The sequence below is a fragment of the Bradysia coprophila genome, chromosome X (assembly GCF_014529535.1).
Source record: "Bradysia coprophila strain Holo2 chromosome X, BU_Bcop_v1, whole genome shotgun sequence".
In the NCBI taxonomy this organism is placed as follows: domain Eukaryota; kingdom Metazoa; phylum Arthropoda; class Insecta; order Diptera; family Sciaridae; genus Bradysia; species Bradysia coprophila.
This window is the reverse complement of record NC_050737.1, coordinates 1,237,314-1,256,361: the sequence shown is the minus strand read 5'-3', so window position 1 is coordinate 1,256,361 and position 19,048 is coordinate 1,237,314. Positions and strand designations below refer to the sequence as shown.

General features: G+C 33.4%; 1 protein-coding gene across 2 annotated transcripts in view; it reads left to right on the top strand.

Moving 5' to 3' along the window:
- Nucleotides 1-14,018, top strand: part of LOC119081730 (protein similar) — a 91,098-nt gene extending 77,080 nt beyond the window's left edge. For both annotated transcript variants that reach the window (XM_037190907.1, XM_037190899.1), the window contains exons 10-12: nt 2,525-2,945; nt 3,950-4,422; nt 12,446-14,018. In XM_037190907.1, coding sequence (XP_037046802.1) covers nt 2,525-2,945; nt 3,950-4,422; nt 12,446-12,889 — 1,338 coding nt within the window. In that variant the 3' untranslated portion in view covers nt 12,890-14,018. The remainder of the gene's footprint in view (nt 1-2,524; nt 2,946-3,949; nt 4,423-12,445) is intronic.
- Nucleotides 14,019-19,048: the final 5,030 nt, after the last annotated feature.

The window sequence follows — 19,048 nt, the reverse complement described above, 5'->3', positions numbered from 1 at the left end:
ACGTCCACAAAGACTCCCTTGATTTCTCTATCAAAAATTTAATTTTTAGTGAACTAAATCCGATTTCTTCTATCCTATGCTTTCTTAGCCAGTAGCCTCTAAATATTATGCTGACACTTTGAGACTTATGACGATGCAATGTGGTATCAGTTGGCTACGAAAATAACTAATACATCAGTATCGTAGACTGGATACATTGAAAAGGCTCAAAATTTCCAACAACTGTGCACCTGTTCCTTTTAAAATAGTTTTCCAATCGAACAATAAGCCACAGTATTTCAAATGATTACCAGAGACTTAGAGGCATCTAATTATTTTATAAGTCTTGAATGACTGAAATACTGCGTCGAATATACGATAAAGCCTCAAAAAGGTCGTCTCGATGATACGTCGATTTTTGGAAAAGTGACTTAATCATTGTTCATTTCGGTCTTAAACGATAGTGTAGAGCACGGTGTCTCGTTGTTGAATCAACAAAACGACATTCTTTTTCTTATACACAACAACGAACGTTCTCTATTGAATTTTAATGGCATTATTTAACTTACGAGTCGCATGCTATCATTATAACAACACCTCTAAAACAAATTAATTAAATAATTTGTTTTTCGTTTTTTTTTTTTAAATTTTAATCAAACTAATTATTATCATTTAACAGTTTCACCGCATGTTCGAAACCGTTTTATATTTTTGCCATGTATACCAGTAGTATCTCATATGCAATACATCTAATGTCGATGTGATTATTTTCTCGTATGATTTTTTTTTGCTCTGCTGTATTCTTGTTCGTTATACCTAAATTGTTTTACACCTTCGCTAAATACGTAGTATCTAAATCAATTTAAAAAACGACCGTCCAATCATATAATTAAATGCCTCAATAAATATGAGAATATAAATATCGTTTGGCTATACGGCCATATAAATACGCAACATTATGCGACTTATAATTTGAGTTTATCTTGTATTCACCTCTCGCTGAGCTAATGATATCTCCACACAATATCAATAAGTGTTTTATGGTTTCGATTTTGTTTTGGTGGAAAATACTGTTTAACCGCTCCACTGTCGAACGACATCTCTTAAGGTTTAGTCGATATAATTTACAGAGACACAAAATACCATACATTCAAGTCATGTCAGCCTTTACCTCCATTTCAAATGAATTTTTAATTAAGAAAAAAATCAAGTGAATTGCATGACTCGTTGTTGTCGTGCCTTTATCGATTCAGAGTCATGTGTATGTTGCCTCTGATCTAATCCTACTTTTCAAAAATTGTTACATCGATCAAGTCTACTTTCCATTTTATTTGTTGTTATTGGTTAGATATATATTAAACTCGCAAGGGGTTAGTCAAAATAAAGTAAAAGGAAATTCAGTCGTGTTTAATCAGCTGCACACGATGCATTTTTGTGCAATGCGTTTATTATCAAGCTCAATTTCTGAGAAAGACTCCATCAATATGACTGCTCTGCTTGAGTGAATCAAGGCAACGGAATTTCAAGAAAATCTGATTCGTGTTCTACGAATTATCAAGACATAAATAACATGATACAGATACTATGGACATGAAATGTGAGAGCTTGTACAATTATCCTGCAAAACCATTTACAATTCAGGGTTTTGTATCTTGTCAAATAGACTTAGACTCATCAAGGTTCGTGTTCATTCTAATCAATTCTAACAACTAAAATTCACATTCATCAGTTAAAAAACGTGCGATTGATTAATTAGCTTCTATACGGAAGAAGATTTGAGTTCAGAAAGGCCTACAAATTACACGGGCATGGATGTTCTTGAACAAAGTGAAATTTTTCGGAGATATTGTCGCTACTAAAAACAGATATATTATATGACCGCTGGTCATCTTTCCACTTCGATTTCCACAATTTTAATTAAAATTTAATTGCAAACATTTTCCTCCTATATATTTCTATCATTCCCTTTCCTCCAAAGCCTTCTACAGCGTCTATATAATTGCGCAATATTTTAAGATTGTTCCAATAAAAATTTATTCGAAACGAATCTCCGGTTTATTTCGTTTTCATGTGACGTGCTCAATATGTGACGAACAAAAAAAAAAACGATTCGAGAGAGAGAGAGAGAGAGAGATATATAGAGACAAGGAATAAACCTCAATTAAATTAAAAACTTTTTATGTAATTTTGTATTACTATTTTTTTGCAATCTGTCTGTCGTTGCTGAATATCATGAATGCATTTTCTATGTAATCGCCCTACCATGGCACAATGCACACTCACTGCATACATATAGCACTTTTGTCTGTGATATAAAAATGACTGTGACCATATTGTTGTTAAATGAACAATGTACCGCTGTCCATTTCTATAATATATTCCTTTTTTTGTTCATTATAGAGATTGATTGATTAAAATTAGGTACATGCTGGACATGATATACAGTGTCGTAGTGCTTTGGTTTGACTTGCATTTGAAATGATATAAAATTGAACTGACCTTCGAATCACGCTTTTATTAATTGGATTTTCTTTTCCATTTTCAGAGTCCCAACAGCAGCAGTTTACCTTCCCTCTGCAGTCCCAACTCATTGAGCCATGATGACGAATTTGCATTTATGACCATGAACTGTGAAGATGACATCGATCTAACGATGCGTGCTCCATATATTCCGATGAATGAAAATGACGATTTGCCATTGCTGACCGAAGATTTGATGTGGAGTGCATTTTCCGACGAATTGAGTTTACACAAAGACATCCGCGAGGCGTTACAGAATGAACATTTTAAGGATTCCAGTCTGGCGGCCGCATTACTATCGGCCAATAACAATTTAACGCAAATGAATCAGAACGGTGAACAAATGGATTTGAAGAAAAGTCGAACAACAGATCCGAATGCGACGAACGGCGGAAACGGTGGTATGATTACGTCGGAGGGGATTATGAAGCAAGTGTATAACAAAAGTAAGTAAATTGATAAGATGTGGAGCAATTGGTAAGGGATTTGTCTTTTTTGAAAAAGGGCCAGTGAATAGATGGGGAAATTTAGATTCCAATGAGAGAAGCACACGACACTGCAATTAACAATTCATTAAATCTCGTCTCGGTCACATCGTTGGACCAGTTGATTGTATATCCGTAATGTTTATAAAAACAAAATAAAAACAAGAAAAATGTTACATAAATGAGGTGCGGGTGCCAAGAGTGTATCAATTAAAAAATGTTCTAAAAATAAGCGCCTTAAATAATGTGCGGAGATTTTTTTTTCTTTCTGTCTCATTTCTCACACGGGACAAAATAGCGGGACAAAGAAATTGATGATGATCTGTCCCGGTGTGTCTGTGTGTATGTTTGTGTCTGAGAAGAAAATTAGAAAAAATTTCAATGTCACGCGAATTGAATTTATGAAAAATTGGGAATGGAATTTTCAGATTTATTGAAAATTAGAGTTGATTGACATTAATGGTATGTGGAAAATATATACACAATGTATGCGGTTGCGGTTGATTCATTTTTGATGATCGACAGTTTTTCTTTTTCGAATTCGGTTTTCACACACAACGAACCAAAGAATAAATGAAAATATTTCGCCTCTTCGTTTCATATTGGAAGTGGTTTTTGTTGTTAGAGAGTCACGTGAGATAGAAATTTACTATTTTCTTTTGCCATCATACACACATTTACGTGTCGGTGTTTGCTTGGCATACAACCAGCTCAACCCCGATTTCCTTTCACAGAGGCAGTAGTTTCATTGTATTCTATTCCATACGTTTGCTTCGAACATTCACGCACTAGTCACGTGCAACGGAAATATTTCACACTATCCTGTTGCCATCAAAATTCAGAATGTTTAATGCGGGGGGATGAGTCACTAAGTTGACCGCATCTGTTATACATTGTTCATTTGAGATGATAACAAAAAAATGCGACTCATTTAATCGTTCGAATGAAATTTGTCTCGTTTCCAGATTCAAATCAGGACCAATGGTCAATGAACGATCTTATACAGATCAATCCTCCGCCAATCATAAAAACAATGTCGAACCACAGTCCGATACAACAAACTAATACCAATCGTGTTCTAAAATCTCCGCCTCGCACATACAACAAACGTCCGTTGCATCAATCGTCACTGGAACTGAATGGAACGAAACGCGTTAAGCCCACATTCGAACAACAACAGCAACAGTCAGCGCCTCAGTTATTACAACAATTGATAGCACCAACGACTCAGCAGCAGCAACGCGTTCGATTGAAAGAGGACCGACCGATCAAAATGGAATCGACAGCGAAATGGACATTGGATAAAAATTCACAAATGCAATTGATTGAACAGCAACAACAACAGCAGCAGCAGCAGCAGCAGCAGCAACAACAACATCAGCAGCAGCAGCAGCAGCAGCAGCAGCCGACGTCGAATTCGGTGTTGAAAAATTTACTTGTAAGTGGTTGTGACATAAGCGCTGGCTACATATGCATTGTGCCGATGCGATCGAAGAAATCGTTTAAGGCATAGTATCTTACAGAAATAATTTTATTTTTTGCTGGATAAAAAATAGCTTTTTTTGTGGTTATCGTTTCTCGGTCAATTAAAATTGGAAATTGATTGAAATGCCAATAAGGAAAAAATAAATGGAAAAAAAGCAGCGGAACCACCAAAAAAACGGGATATGAAAATAAATTTTCGTTTGATACTGCAACCAAAGTTAATAAAAAGAAAAAAGACAAACGATTTAATTGAGAGCCCATTCGTCGTTTTATTTTATTTTTTAATTAAAAGCAAGAAGAAGAAGAAAAAACAAAATGGAAAAACCAACCAAAACAATGAACACTTTTGACGTCTGTTTCGATATATATTTAAATTTATAAAAAAAAATTAAAAGAAAAATGTATAGCAAACAAACCATGTCGAATTCTGTGATAGTGATTTTTATTTTGATTTTGTAATGTGGCGTAACGCGAGCGCCGATGGTACAAATAAACGAACTAAATTTAAAGGAAAATAAAATTGCAAAGAAAGTTATAAATATAAAGAAAACAATTTTAAATTAAATTAAATTAATATGAAAAAAGTGAAGAAAAACTACTTTAAAAACACAGTAAATTAATTTAGCTAATAAACAAAAATGTAAAGAAACAAAAAAAAATTAAATTTAAAAAACTTGCAGCCATCTGATTAATTTTGTAATTCATTCCAATTCAGTGTTGTCATCGTTGTTGCGACTGAACAATGAACATATAATTGGTCAATTACACAAAAGTAGAAAATTTATTATTATTTTTTTTAGAAAAATTACAAAATGCCCAGCACATCCGATTGGAAAAATGGCAGACGCAGAGAGGCCAGGTCGACATTGTCGATTTCTTCATATTATAACTCATTCGTATGAATAAATCATCATTTTTATCTCTGGGAAACTTCCAATTTGTTCAACGGATTTGATTTATATACAATTTTCGGTCGGTGTTAGATACGAAAACATCGAAAAGCTAAAGATGATGAATTGCATGGCTTCTTAGGGTTCAATTTTCTTCTTGCCATTTGGCTATCCCGTAAAAAATTCATGTGAATCTATGAATTAGAAAAGAAGTGCAAAGATGAACAGAAATAGACATTTTAATGGAAGAAAACTGGAACAGGACTTTGCGGATTGGAGTAAGATCAGTGACAATTTTTATAAGAATTTCTTTTGGCAAATTTTCCCAAAAATTTGGAAAAAAAGTCTGTGAAAATGTGGGAAAGTATTTTCCCAAAATGTTCCCTGGGTAATACGACAAGACTAAAGTACTGCAAATGATTCAGTGACAAATGCTTTGACGACGGTCAAGAAAACTAATCAATTCACTATCCCACCGACACATCAAAAAATCAAACAATTAGGAGAGCGATTTAGATGAATTCGCTCATTCAAAAAAAAAAGAAAAATTTAACTAAAACGACGAGAAACGGGCAGACGGCCCGAAACATTGAGAATGAAGGAATTAGTTTTATATGATCAATTTTCGTTCTTAGAGATCTGGCACGCTAGTGCACCTTCCGGAAAAGACAATAATTTTAAAAAGATCGGTGGGAATATACTCAAGGCACCGTTTACAGGCAACATCTGGTTAATATCAAAAGTACCGCCATGTATCCTAGATACCCATTGTCGTATGAATATTATGTTATGTATGGGACGTGACGGGCATGTCTGTAGTGCGTCTCCCATGACCAATGGCTGTAAGAAAATTTGATTTTATAGTAGCATTGACCGATGACCAGTGTATAACTTCGTTGTAGCAGTTATATCTCCCCCAAAATTGAACATGTGAAATTTGTCTTCTCTCCACACCAAAGGTTTATCGCGCATTGAAATCGATAGGTCGATGGAAACACTTCTGATTTAATCAAAATGAAGTCGCTCTGTCGATCGATAGTAGACGTACAGAGAGTCGATTTTCTCGTAAACTTTTTTAACGGCTTAACTTTGTGGGTCGAAAGGTTATTTATTTATTTGAAGAAAATCCTTTTTTTCCCTATCGACCAGCATGGAAATCGACAATTGGATTTGGATGTGTGTTGCCTTTTTCCAAATGTGATGTTCAACGATTTATATCAAATGAATTCTTTTTGTTTTGTTTTATATTCTTTTGTGAAAATATGTTTTCTTTTCACTTTACCCGCAGAAAATTGAAGCAGATTTGAAGTGATTATTTCATTGTTTTTCTTTTTAAATATATTTTTCCCCGGTTCCATTACTAACATTGACAATTTAATGAAATCGACACGACAAAATTAAATTGTTAATTTGTTGCGACCCGGTTATCGAATTACTAGAATATCACTGCTAAGAGCGTAGATTACGTGTAAATTATTTAAACTAAAGTAGAAAAGTAACAAAGTTACTAGTTTTTAAGACTATTAATTTATGCAAACCAAATTTAAGTTTTAGGTAAAAAAAAATAATGATTAAGTGTACCCAACGACGGAAAGAAAGGGTGTTAATATTGCGTTCCATTGTGCACGCATTTTGCCCATTTTTTTTCTGTCGTTGTTGTAAAATGCAAAATTTTCAAAATTTGATAAAATAAATTTTTTTATAGATCGTAGATAAACAAGTAAACGATGTAAATAATAGAATTAAACAAAATATTTTCTCATCGAATTTACTTTTCTTTTCTTTTGAGTTTCCTTTTTTTCTTTCACTTTATAGCTAATTATATCCTTAAAGCCCTCTTTGAAATGGTTTCACGCAAAGAGAAATTTAATATGAAAAAAAAACAAGGTCTGGGCTTCTAATGTGATTGTTCTGTTCATCTAGTCGTAGTTCAATTATTATTTTTTATTTCAAATGTTCAATCGAGAGAGAGAGAGAAAAAAAATGCTTTGCAAAGGGCACCCGTTCCTGGAATAGAAATTATCTCAGAAGAAACATTTCCGTAGTGACGAAACACACTAGTTATTTGTTCACCGAGTGGAAAAAATTGGACATTTTATTTCGAGGGTGAAGTCTGAAGAGTTATACTGAGGAACCAACTGGGAATACTACTTCTATCAGAATCAATAGTTTTCGCATGCTTACGCAATGCCTCCATCACAAAAAGTTTTGTTGTAATTTGAAGTTACCTGAAAGTTTACGGACTGAATGTTTTTTCTTTTATCTCAACTCTTTCTTTAGTAACTGTTGTCATGTTAAAAATCTTTACATTGTTTTCTTCTGACGCGAAGTCAACGTTAAATAACCCTTTCCGCGTTAAGCTTTTCAGGAAACACGAACCTCTTAAAAATGAAAAAATTCGTTCGCTTCAATGTCATTGAATTAGGATAGGATATTTGTGTAGAACTTTGTAATAACACATACACTAAATAAATAGGATAAGGATATAAAGGGTAAAAAACGCTGTTTTTCCTAAGGCACTAATTGACCTGTTATCCTTTCAATTATGTCTGTAACCATTAAATCTATTACTTTTTCTCTTCAAACTCTACTTGATTGTCATTGCTCTTGCAAAAACTAACAAAAAACTGATTGAACACTAGCCTTTGATTTTGTTTTTATATTTCAAAAAACATGTACAGCATCAGTAGTATATATCGCTTTATTTGTTGTTAAATAATGCCGTAACTGACGCAACAGAACAAGAACATAGAAATATTTGTGAAACAAAAATTTAATATCACAAACCAACAGAATTTGTCCTATTATTGTACTCTATCATCGCATAGGCAATGTTGATTGAATGCAACGACATTGTACGAACACTCTGTATAGGCATTGCTACAAGAATTTTTGTTATTAATTTTCTGGAATTTTATTGAAAAATAATTTTTTGATAAATTTTAAGAAAATTTAAGAAAATATTTTCTTGAAAATCGGATGTGGTCTGAAGTTTGATTCGAAGGTGAGAGAATGTAATCACAATGGTCAAAAATCGAATCCGAGTTGCGATTGAAAAGTTTTCATACGACCATACTTCCACGAAGGTCTCGTAGCGAACACACATTATAGTGTCCCCAAGTGTAAAAAAATTGCCCACCTCAGATTGACTTCGTGCCATCTTCTGAAAATTGTAGGTTCAAACACAGAGTTCACTTGTTAATGAAACAAAAATTGAAAAATGGTGCACTATGGTGACATCGTCATGTGTCTATGCAATGTATTATGGGGTCTTTTATAGGACAGATGATTCCCTCATTCAAGTAAACAAAATAGTTCAAAAATGAAAAGGAAAAGAAAGTAAAATGCAACTACCTCAAGCAGACAAATACAAAACAAAGAAGAAAAAAAAGAACGTTTGAAAAAACTTAAATAGCCAAATTTATGAATTGCAAAATTAAAAAAGAAAATATATTTAGAGAAGAGGTTATAAACGAATAATGAAACTAAAAACAAAACAAAAAAAATTAAATAAAATTACAAATCTAGAAAAATAAGAAAATTAAATAGAAAAAATATTTTATTTGAAAAATAATAGACAATGAATAGAATCTAGAATCTTACTTCCCTTGACCAACGATTTTACGAACAACCAAAAAAAAAAATATTTCAAAAAATAAAAATTTTAATTCAAATGAAATTTAACAGCAGGAACAAATAATAGGAAACGCTTTGCTGAAAGTATGAATATAATTCGCTCATTTCAAGGACGCTAAGACCTTATACTTCTCCGCCCGTTGTCGCTGCGTCTCATTTTCTTAACCCTTCAAGTAAGGCCAACATTTTTTTTTAAATTTTAGAACAAACCTGAGTAGAGAGAGAGAAAAAAACGAATAGAAAAGTTTTTGCTAATTACCGCACCCATTTAGTTCATGGGTGCTATGTAAATATCAGCCTTATAGAAGAGAGCACATAGATGTGCCTAGTCAATATTTGAAACTGAATGTCCCGTCCTCGGAGTTAATTGGTCTAAATGTAACACCACAGTAAAAGTAGTTATATATGAACGGTATAAAAGGTCTTCTTAATGATAGCGAATTATAATCATTTGTAGGATGTGCCAGCGATTTGGAAATTATTTTATCATAAATCCATTGACTGGATTTAGAATGTAAGTCCCCGTGATAGAGAATATGCAATGAATATAATAATAAAAATGAATAAAATGAACCATCGAAATTGTAATTTGATTTTGAGGTTGAGTGGGAAATTAAAAGTAATAAAAAAATAAAATTAATGAAATTCGAAAACGTGATGTACGCATACGTCTTTGATTTTCTAAGCACTTGCGTTAGAAACGAAAGGAATATTTTCGTTGGAAATTTTGACTACGTTTTTTTTGAACCTAAAAATATTTACAATCATTATGATGAACAGTAAAAAAATGCATATTGAACCAAAGAACTGATTACTGGAAATTTGTGGCATATAAAAAATCCAAAAAATAAAAATTTTGAAATTGAAATGTTTATCGAAACCAAAAATGAATTTTAATAAAAAATTTAAATTTAATTGACAAAAGAAATGATTTTGTTTCCGAAATTATTATTTTTTGATATTTGATGAAGGAAGGCAGCGATAGGTGGTAGAATTGAATAAACTTGTAATAATTATAAGTCAATTGATGTGATTGAATAAAATTCCCTAAGTGAAAATAAAAAAAAAAAATGATTAGCGCGCGAACATATTTGAATTTCGTGCCTAAAACGGACTTGAACGTATATCGAATAGAATATTGAGCGAGCAATACACGTTTGAAACTATATGAAATCAAAATTATCATCGATAAAGATGTAAAATAAAAAGTTCCTTGAGTAATTCGAATTTACAGTTTAAGAATTTTGTGAAGCGACAATTGCAAACAATAAAAATCCAGTTCTCATTATATGATACGATTGTATTTGTATCGGTGACTATTTTTGGGAAAACATTTTCTTGATTTTTCCTAACTTTTAACACATTTACCCGAAAATCTAGTAAAATGTAGGAAAATTCTGGAAAATATGTCAAACAACGTAATAACGTCGATATCTCATGGGGACCTGCATAATTCTTGATAATTTAAATCCTCTTAAGCCTAGGTGAATGTGTTTACTATCGCAAAATTTGTAAACAAATTCATCTGGCCCTAATTGTCCAACGATTCTCCAAAATTAAGTTGGAGAATTTCTAGAATTTCTGGCGTTCGATAATTTTTCGCTAAATTTAAATTATCGAAAATAGGACCTAATCTCATGTAGAATGAATAACTTATAGGTTGAAATTGTCCGCTTTTATATTTCTCAATCTGTAGAATTATTCACCACTTTGCCTAAAAGGACAAAATGAGAATGTAGAATGAAAAACAGGAATTTAAAGCACTAATTTTAAGCGCGAAATTCAAACAAATGAGCTTGATTTAAATGTGAAACATAAACAGACTTTTATATAAAAAATCGTAAAATAATGAAATTAATTTTAAGCGAACAATGATGTCAATATCCATAATATCAAATTTGAAAGAAATAAAAAAAAAATTAAATGAAAACTTTGCTCGTCATAAAAATAAAAACTTTTGAAACTTTTTCTTATATTATCAATGTGAGTTACAAAACCAAAAAATAAAATGTAAATCAGAAATTTAATTGTGCAACAAAAGAAAAAACAATTACAATAAATAAATAAGAAATATTAAGCACTATAGACATTTTGTTTCTTTTTTCAACGATATCCACTGCCACTTACGACCGAAGCCAAATGTGATCCCTAAAGTCTTTCAACGTCTGAAAAATTTTAGTAGAAAAAAAAATAATTTCAGGCTGTCCTGTCACCACCCGTTGAAGCCCCTGTTGAAGTCGAGACACCTTCATAGCTATTTACTAAACTCATACAACTCTCTTTTATCAAATCTCTTCGTAAGGAGAAAATTTTGTACTTACAGAAATTTTTGATTTGTAAAACAATGTCTCATGTACATTTAAAATTTTCAAAAATCAATAATAAAAAACGAGTAGTATTTCTCAATTTCAACTTCCTTACAAAACTCTTAGTTTATATGCAAAATCAGCCTCAAATTAGTTTCCGCTCAAATAGAAAAGCAATGCAACAACGTCCAACTAAATAAGAATTTTTTTTTCGGTCGGTTGCTGTAACATTCGGTAGATTGGTTCTGCTGCAAATTTTATACATGCCAATCTAAATGAGTTTATATGGACAGCAGTCTTTCACAAGTACATCTCCAGCGTCACTATCGATTTTATGATTTCTTTTGTAAACATATTTTCAGCAGAATGTAATGCAAAATCTGTTTAGTTTAAATCTGCATTTTGTTATATAAAATCGCATTAGTCAGAGCTCACCGACCATTTTTTTCGTTGCTTTCGATAGCACATACAGTTATTTTTTCGTATGCAATGGTAGGCAATACAAATAGTCTCAATGTCAATTTTCAAATAAAGTAACGCAAGCTAGTTTAAATGCGAAGCGGAAAATGGGTTGAGTCTGCGTAAAATTGTTGAATTGATGTAACATTCTCAGACCTCAGTCTATTTGCAACTATTCTAGTTTACAAATAATTTTTACATCTCTTACGACAACATAAGATTTCCCAGGATTAAGATTGTCTTTCCAAGTACACTTCTTATAGCGAAATAAAGCAGACATTACACCTGATATCAATTTCGTAAGGAAATTTTTATTCGTCTCTTACGTTACGCATGGTAGAACTAAGCGGATCAATCATAAAGAACGTGTAGAGCGTGTAAGGACCCCCAGTATTTTAATCTGAATTCAATGCTCCACTTTTGGCTTCGTATGTTAAGTGGTCGAGATCGTAGCGAAAAGGAACATAATGTTTTATATTCACAGAAAAGGAAAATTACGTAAGATAATTAAGTGTGTCAGTTGTTTCTTGACCGTACGTTATTTAATGGGCCTCAATATTTATTTAAATAAAAATTATTCGCACACTGAAAACTGGACAAGAGACGTCCAACACGTCATCGGTCCAATTTTTGATTTCGTTAAGATTCGAACTAATTTCCTTTCTTCTCTCAATGTCATCAACAGGATGACGTATCGATGAAACCTCCAGACATCCTGCTCCAATGCAATTCACCGAAAACTCTGGCATCGACAATGGCCGACATCGACCAAGACATCGATCCATTCCAAACGATCACCGATCCGGAACAGAATCCAATTGCAATCCGAAATTACGGCGACAAATATCGCGATCCCATTACCAACGGAATGGTTTTCTCCAATCACGACAAATTACTGGCCAACGATCCGGACATGAATCGGTACGACGACGCGGCCAATCGAAAATTGTTATTGCGAAATGTGTCCTATTCCACGTTGGACGGTGATCCGTTGCCCATGACCATACAGACATTGCTGCAGGATCTTGGCGATGCGGCACTGGAATCACCGACACGAATGATTTTCGATGAGAATATTTTAAACGATGACGAAATATCGCGGAATTTAAGTGATTGGGCAATGACCTAATTTTAAATATTTTTGTTTTTACATTTTCAAAAAAAAAACAACTTTTTTCGTTCGTAGCATTAGATTTTTAGATGGATTTTTCAACTTTAAGCAGAAAGGAAGGTTTTTGTCATTTTACTAATTTTTTCTTTTTTTTTCTTTTTCATATTTCAACTTTTGAGCATTTAAATTTAATGTTTTAACATATAATGAGTTTACGATACATTTTAGTCTACTAACAACAACAATTTTCATGTTTTGTTTCACATATTTTACAATATTCAAGAATAAAAAAAAAAACTACAAAATAAACAGCAAAACAACTCCAACAACAACTTAGTGCTTGCTCATTTCATATAACTCATTTTATACAACAACTTGTTATGTGCTCCATCACATATTCCAGCCTACATCACAATTCATTAAAATGCAATATTACGATTGTTATCGCAAAGTGCTAATTTATCAAAAGAATGTAACGAGTCTCTTTCTTCAAACCGAGAGCTTTTGCTACAAATAGCGGCGACCTGAATGAGAATATCAATCTTAGAATTGTAAATTAAATTGCCGCCTGTCGTTATATTATATTACCAACACTGTAAAATTTCTGTATTGTGGATTCAATTGATTTTATTGAATCAACGAAAATGACCACTCTTTTCGTCATTTATTATATACGCGACAGAGACTCGATGGAGGGTATATTCATAAAAGACGGCCGTTTTCAAAATGGTTTAACTTGAAAGTTTTGTTACTTCGATTTATCCAAATTTGAGGAAATAAAGCACAGAAAGACCAAAATGAAGAGTCGACGCATGAACTGCCAATATAATATCGCTGTATGGGCATTTTTTATAATTGGAGAAAAAGTGCGGACGTTTTTTATGAATATCTCCCGATTCCAATATTTCCTTGAGCTGAAATTACATTTATTTTGTTAGAATTTCGAAGAAACGGTGGCTATACTAAGTGGATGATAACATCATTATAATATGCCATAAAAGCAGTTGTTAACTGTGGATTTTGCAATAAAATAGAAAACAGCAAAAAAAATCAAACAAAAAAAATTATTTTTTTCCAATAATGTTTTGTAATAGTTTTTAAGTCACAACAACAATAAAGGGTTTATTTGATGACAATATCAATGGTACAAATGTTTTTCTTTTGCTCCTTTTACACGATCAAGCCAAGTTACATATAGATTCTGAAGGTAAGTGCATTGGCTTATTAGGGGTCGGTCATAAGTTACGTAACGCAAAAATCCATCCACTCTCTACATTACGTAGTTTATGAACGACCCCTTTCCAAAAATTAGTTTTCTCAAAGGAAATACGATTTTCATGCAAATCCCATGTGCGAATAGCCAAAAGTGTCGTAAAGTGACACTAAAATTAGAAACGCCCGAAACGCCTTATTTGAAGCACTATTTGAGAAGTAAAATTTCTCTTCATGTTGTGCGAATATCATTTTCGCTTACAAAAATTAACGATAAATGTAACAAATGGAATAGTTACGAAGCCTTTTCGTGCATTTTATTAACGGAAGGTTAAACATGTTTTGGTCTGGTCGATGCGTCAGGACCATACATCTAAATATGTAACATCAACAGAAAGAAAATAATTTTAAATTGTCTGGCCGCCGGTCAACACATTTTATCAACACATCTATTCAAACGTCCTTCCGTGAATATGCAGAATTCGTAGATGAATGAATCAAATAGTGATTCCGGAAAATCCCGTTAGAAGACTAGAAAGTGTGATTTTCCTGGTCTTGCATTTCGCATCATCTTAATGACTTTCCGCAGGAATTCAGACTGAATCGGTATTGAAGAAATAAAGAATCAACAACACTCAATTCACAACAAGAGGTAAGTTTTCGAAAATTCTCCTTTTAGGTAAGTAAAGTAGCAAAATATTGAAAATATCACTTGACATACACTGGAAACGTGCACTTATTGCTCCATTTCGTTCTATATGAGCCGAATTAAAGCATAGAAATATCCAAAGTCTTAAATTTAATTAATTGAAGAACTTTCCGTGAAAGTCGTTCAAGTATGTAACGATGTGTGCTTAGAAGTCTTATTTTTCGGCAATGTTTCAGCGGCAACAACAAAATAAAAGCTACAAGCAAACGTTACGAAGTCATGAATAAACTTGTTTCAATATAATTAGCTTTTCGTATATATATCGGTTAGGGGTGTCCAAAAAACTAAAGTGCCAAAATGTTTGGGGCGTAGGGCAGAAAATCATTCTATATGGTCCCCTGATAAAAAGTGTCTATGGGACCGACTCGATCCGAATCGATTTAGGGGTCGCTCAGGGACGAAGTATATGAAAAACAGCCAAAATCGCTTGCAAACCAGGTTTTTAGAAAAATAATTATTTTGGACTGATGATGAAGAGTGATGTTAGGACATCTTAGTTTATATTAGTGTAAAATCATCACGAGAAAACACTTTTCAACTTTTCCCGTGTATCGACACCTACTGTGCCCAGGCAGTGCTGGTCAAAGATCAGATTCATAGCGTATATTCTGAGAGCGAGTCCTTATCTGTGACGACCAGAACCCAAAAAATTATTATGTGGAAATGTTCGGAGTAACAAGGGCTTCAAGATAATGCAAAAAAAAGTTTCGTTATTTCAGATTTGTTTGATACTTTTCAGATTAAACTTATTACTCGGCGTCCCCAGCGAACTTTGAAGAGTTGCACTGGACGTCCACGCAAAGGTTCCGATCTCTTTTTGTCATTTCTTGATAGCTTACCATGTAACCATTGAAAATAAACCAAATTTGTCAGAAGGTACAGACTAAGTCGACTTCGATGAGACCTAATGTGTGCCCATGTCGCATTTCTCGAAAATTTCAATATGAAAAAATTCGAAAATTTCAAATTTCATGATTTTCAGAACTTTGACTGAGCAGAGCTTATTTACGACACAAAATGAGAATATTACAACAAAATTATACACCTTAAAAGTGTGTAAGATGATAAATTTCATCTTTCGAACTTTTTTTTGCATTATCTTGAAGCCCTTGTTACTCCGAACATTTCCACATAATAATTTTTTGGGTTCTGGTCGTCACAGATAAGGACTCGCTCTCAGAATATACGCTATGAATCTGATCTTTGACCAGCACTGCCTGGGCACAGTAGGTGTCGATACACGGGAAAAGTTGAAAAGTGTTTTCTCGTGATGATTTTACACTAATATAAACTAAGATGTCCTAACATCACTCTTCATCATCAGTCCAAAATAATTATTTTTCTAAAAACCTGGTTTGCAAGCGATTTTGGCTGTTTTTCATATACTTCGTCCCTGAGCGACCCCTAAATCGATTCGGATCGAGTCGGTCCCATAGACACTTTTTATCAGGGGACCATATAGAATGATTTTCTGCCCTACGCCCCAAACATTTTGGCACTTTAATTTTTCCATACAATTTTGGACACCTCTAATATCGGTACAAAGATAATTGATTTTCCAAAATTAGGCGACGAAATTAAACGATTTTGGAAGTGCGGAATTACATAAAACAATGAACGAACAAAGAAAAAATCATTGACTTGACGATCTGGATCTGGTTCTGGAGTGGGGCTGTAAATTTTCCATGTAATAATTATTATTGAAAGTTGGGGAAAACGAACATAGAGTGACACGAAATTGTTTTATAAGCGGTAAGCATATCACGATGTGCTCATTTAATCTGTTACTTCAGTTGTTAAACAATTTTTAAATGTTACATAACGAGGGGGAAAGAACAATGGAAAATGCTGTCATTCGCTCGTATTTTCCTTCATTCGACATTCAACCATATTTTCCCTTCCCTCATTCTACTTCGTCCATTCCACTCAGTCGCTCATATTTCCCTTCATTCGCTCCAATGGGGGATGAGCCTGTCTCACCATTCGCTCTTGTTGTTTCCCCCTCGCATAAAATCTTCTATTTGATTTGTTTTAATATACACATTCTTAGTGTATAGCTCACCTTCAAATCGCCTATTTCGTCGTCGTTGTCAATAACAGATGAATGTTCTTAAATTGAGAGTTTTTTTAGAGTGAAAATTGAATCAGTTTTCATAATTATTATGAAACGCATTGTCACCCTTTGAGCATCATAAATTGATGAAGAGAGGAAAAGTCATGAATATTTGAGAATCTTCTGGGTATTAGTTATTGTGAAAATTAATTGAAAATTGATTTTTCGTTTGAGACAATTGTGTCATTGCTGCCTCTCACACTCATTTAAAAGTTATGATGTAATGATGTCAGGTGTAAGATGGGTCTGGCGAAATGAAGGTCATGTTCGACGGCAGCGAAAGTGTAAATAAAACATCAATTAGGCGGCAAGGACAACGAAGAAGATTTAGAGGAACAATTTCTATTTGATTTTATAATTAATTTCGTTTCACAGAAATTCGGTTGGTGATGATCATCTATAGCTTAATCAATGTTCTTAAAAATAGATTGTAATTCCGTTTCCGACAGAAATTCACTTGCTTGTTTCTTTCGACGTGATGGAACATCTAAATTTCGAAATGAAGTCATCCTTCGACTGTATTACAATCATTGTGACGCAAGTGTTCAGGAACAGTATATACGAAAAGAAAATATCTGAAGTACCAACAGGAAAACGATTGTTGGGACGTGTGCAGAGCAGGTAGAATATAGAAACAACGCCAAATTCAATACTTCGGGAGATAGCATCAATCAACCTAACTGTTACAAAATAGTAGTTCTCATACGGAAAGTTGGATGCCAACCGCGCATCTGTGCTGATGTTAACTCAGCAACCACCAAGCGAAGACGTAGGTCTAAGACCGAGTTTCATACCCTTTCTTGGGCTCCTTGACCTTATACGTATCCTCCCGGGTGAAAATATAGAGCTTACAGAAGTTTGGTAGCATCTACGATGAGTTATGTGAAGTTGAAATGTTTAAGTGCTTATATTGCATCGAAGATGCTACCAAACTTCTGTGAGCTCTACTTTTCCTAAAAGTACATGCAATTACCTTTCAAATGACACCCCACACGACCATGTACGTTTCATGTACCTCGAGAAATTTCTGTAAGAAAAGTGCAAGTGAACATATCTCAGTGTGGATGAATTTTAAACCCAACAAGACCCTATTTTTCCCATTAGTACATGCAATTACCTTTCTAATGACACCCCACACGACCCTGTACGGCTCGTGTAACTGGAGAAATTTTTGTAAGAAAAGTGCATGTTTTCAGTTTTCGATCACCTCCCACTAGCCACACAAGATTCGAAGAATTTTTTTGAAAGTGGTTTTAGGTTCTAGGGACCAATACCAATTCAGGCACATATAAAAAAGTCCAATGGAAAATGCGTCCGATTTCAAGATTCTGTTTTTCAAAAGAATCCCTCATTGTGTAATCAAGGACCTGCGTCACATTGAGCTACTAGTTTCGTTTTTGGGATTAAAAATGTAATTTTGTTGTTTGCTAATGGCCATTGGAAAACGGTCATATTCCGATCTAAAAGTGTGTGAGTTCATTCAACAATACAAAAGTATTCTTCAGTTAACCCGTAAGCAAATTACGTGTTTTGATGCTGTAACAAAGTGGAAAGAAAATGTTCATCTGCTAATGAGCTTTAAACTTTCTATTTAGAGAAATGTCTTTTCGTTGTTAAAAATTCTCGAAACACAAAACTTTCACGCAAAAAATTGATTCTCTCGCACGCAATTTTTTTTATTAAAAAAAAGTCCTTACATGCCCTAATGGATATTCGATAGATGAATTAATTGGATTTTTTTTTAGAAACTTTCCTTCTCGATTGGTAAATTGATATCAATATAATGAGTCAAGGATTCATAGCATTGTTTGTGTGACGAATCAATGACTATAGAATTGTTTGTATACGACAAAGCCATCTATTTATATTATATACGAACATAATGCCGCACATAGATTTAAAAAAAAAAAAAACATTTTTCTGTTCTTCCACACACTGCTATTCTCAAGGCATAAGTTTGAACGAATCTTTGTGTTGTCGGGAAAACTATGAAACAAAAATGGAAAATTGAAAATTCGATTACACACTCGCATAAACAACTCGTTTGCATTATATTCTTCAGTGAGTGGTAATTGCGCTCTAATCTTGCAAAATGTTTTATGTTTCCGAATATCAACCAGAAAGGAAACGTTTATGTCTCATT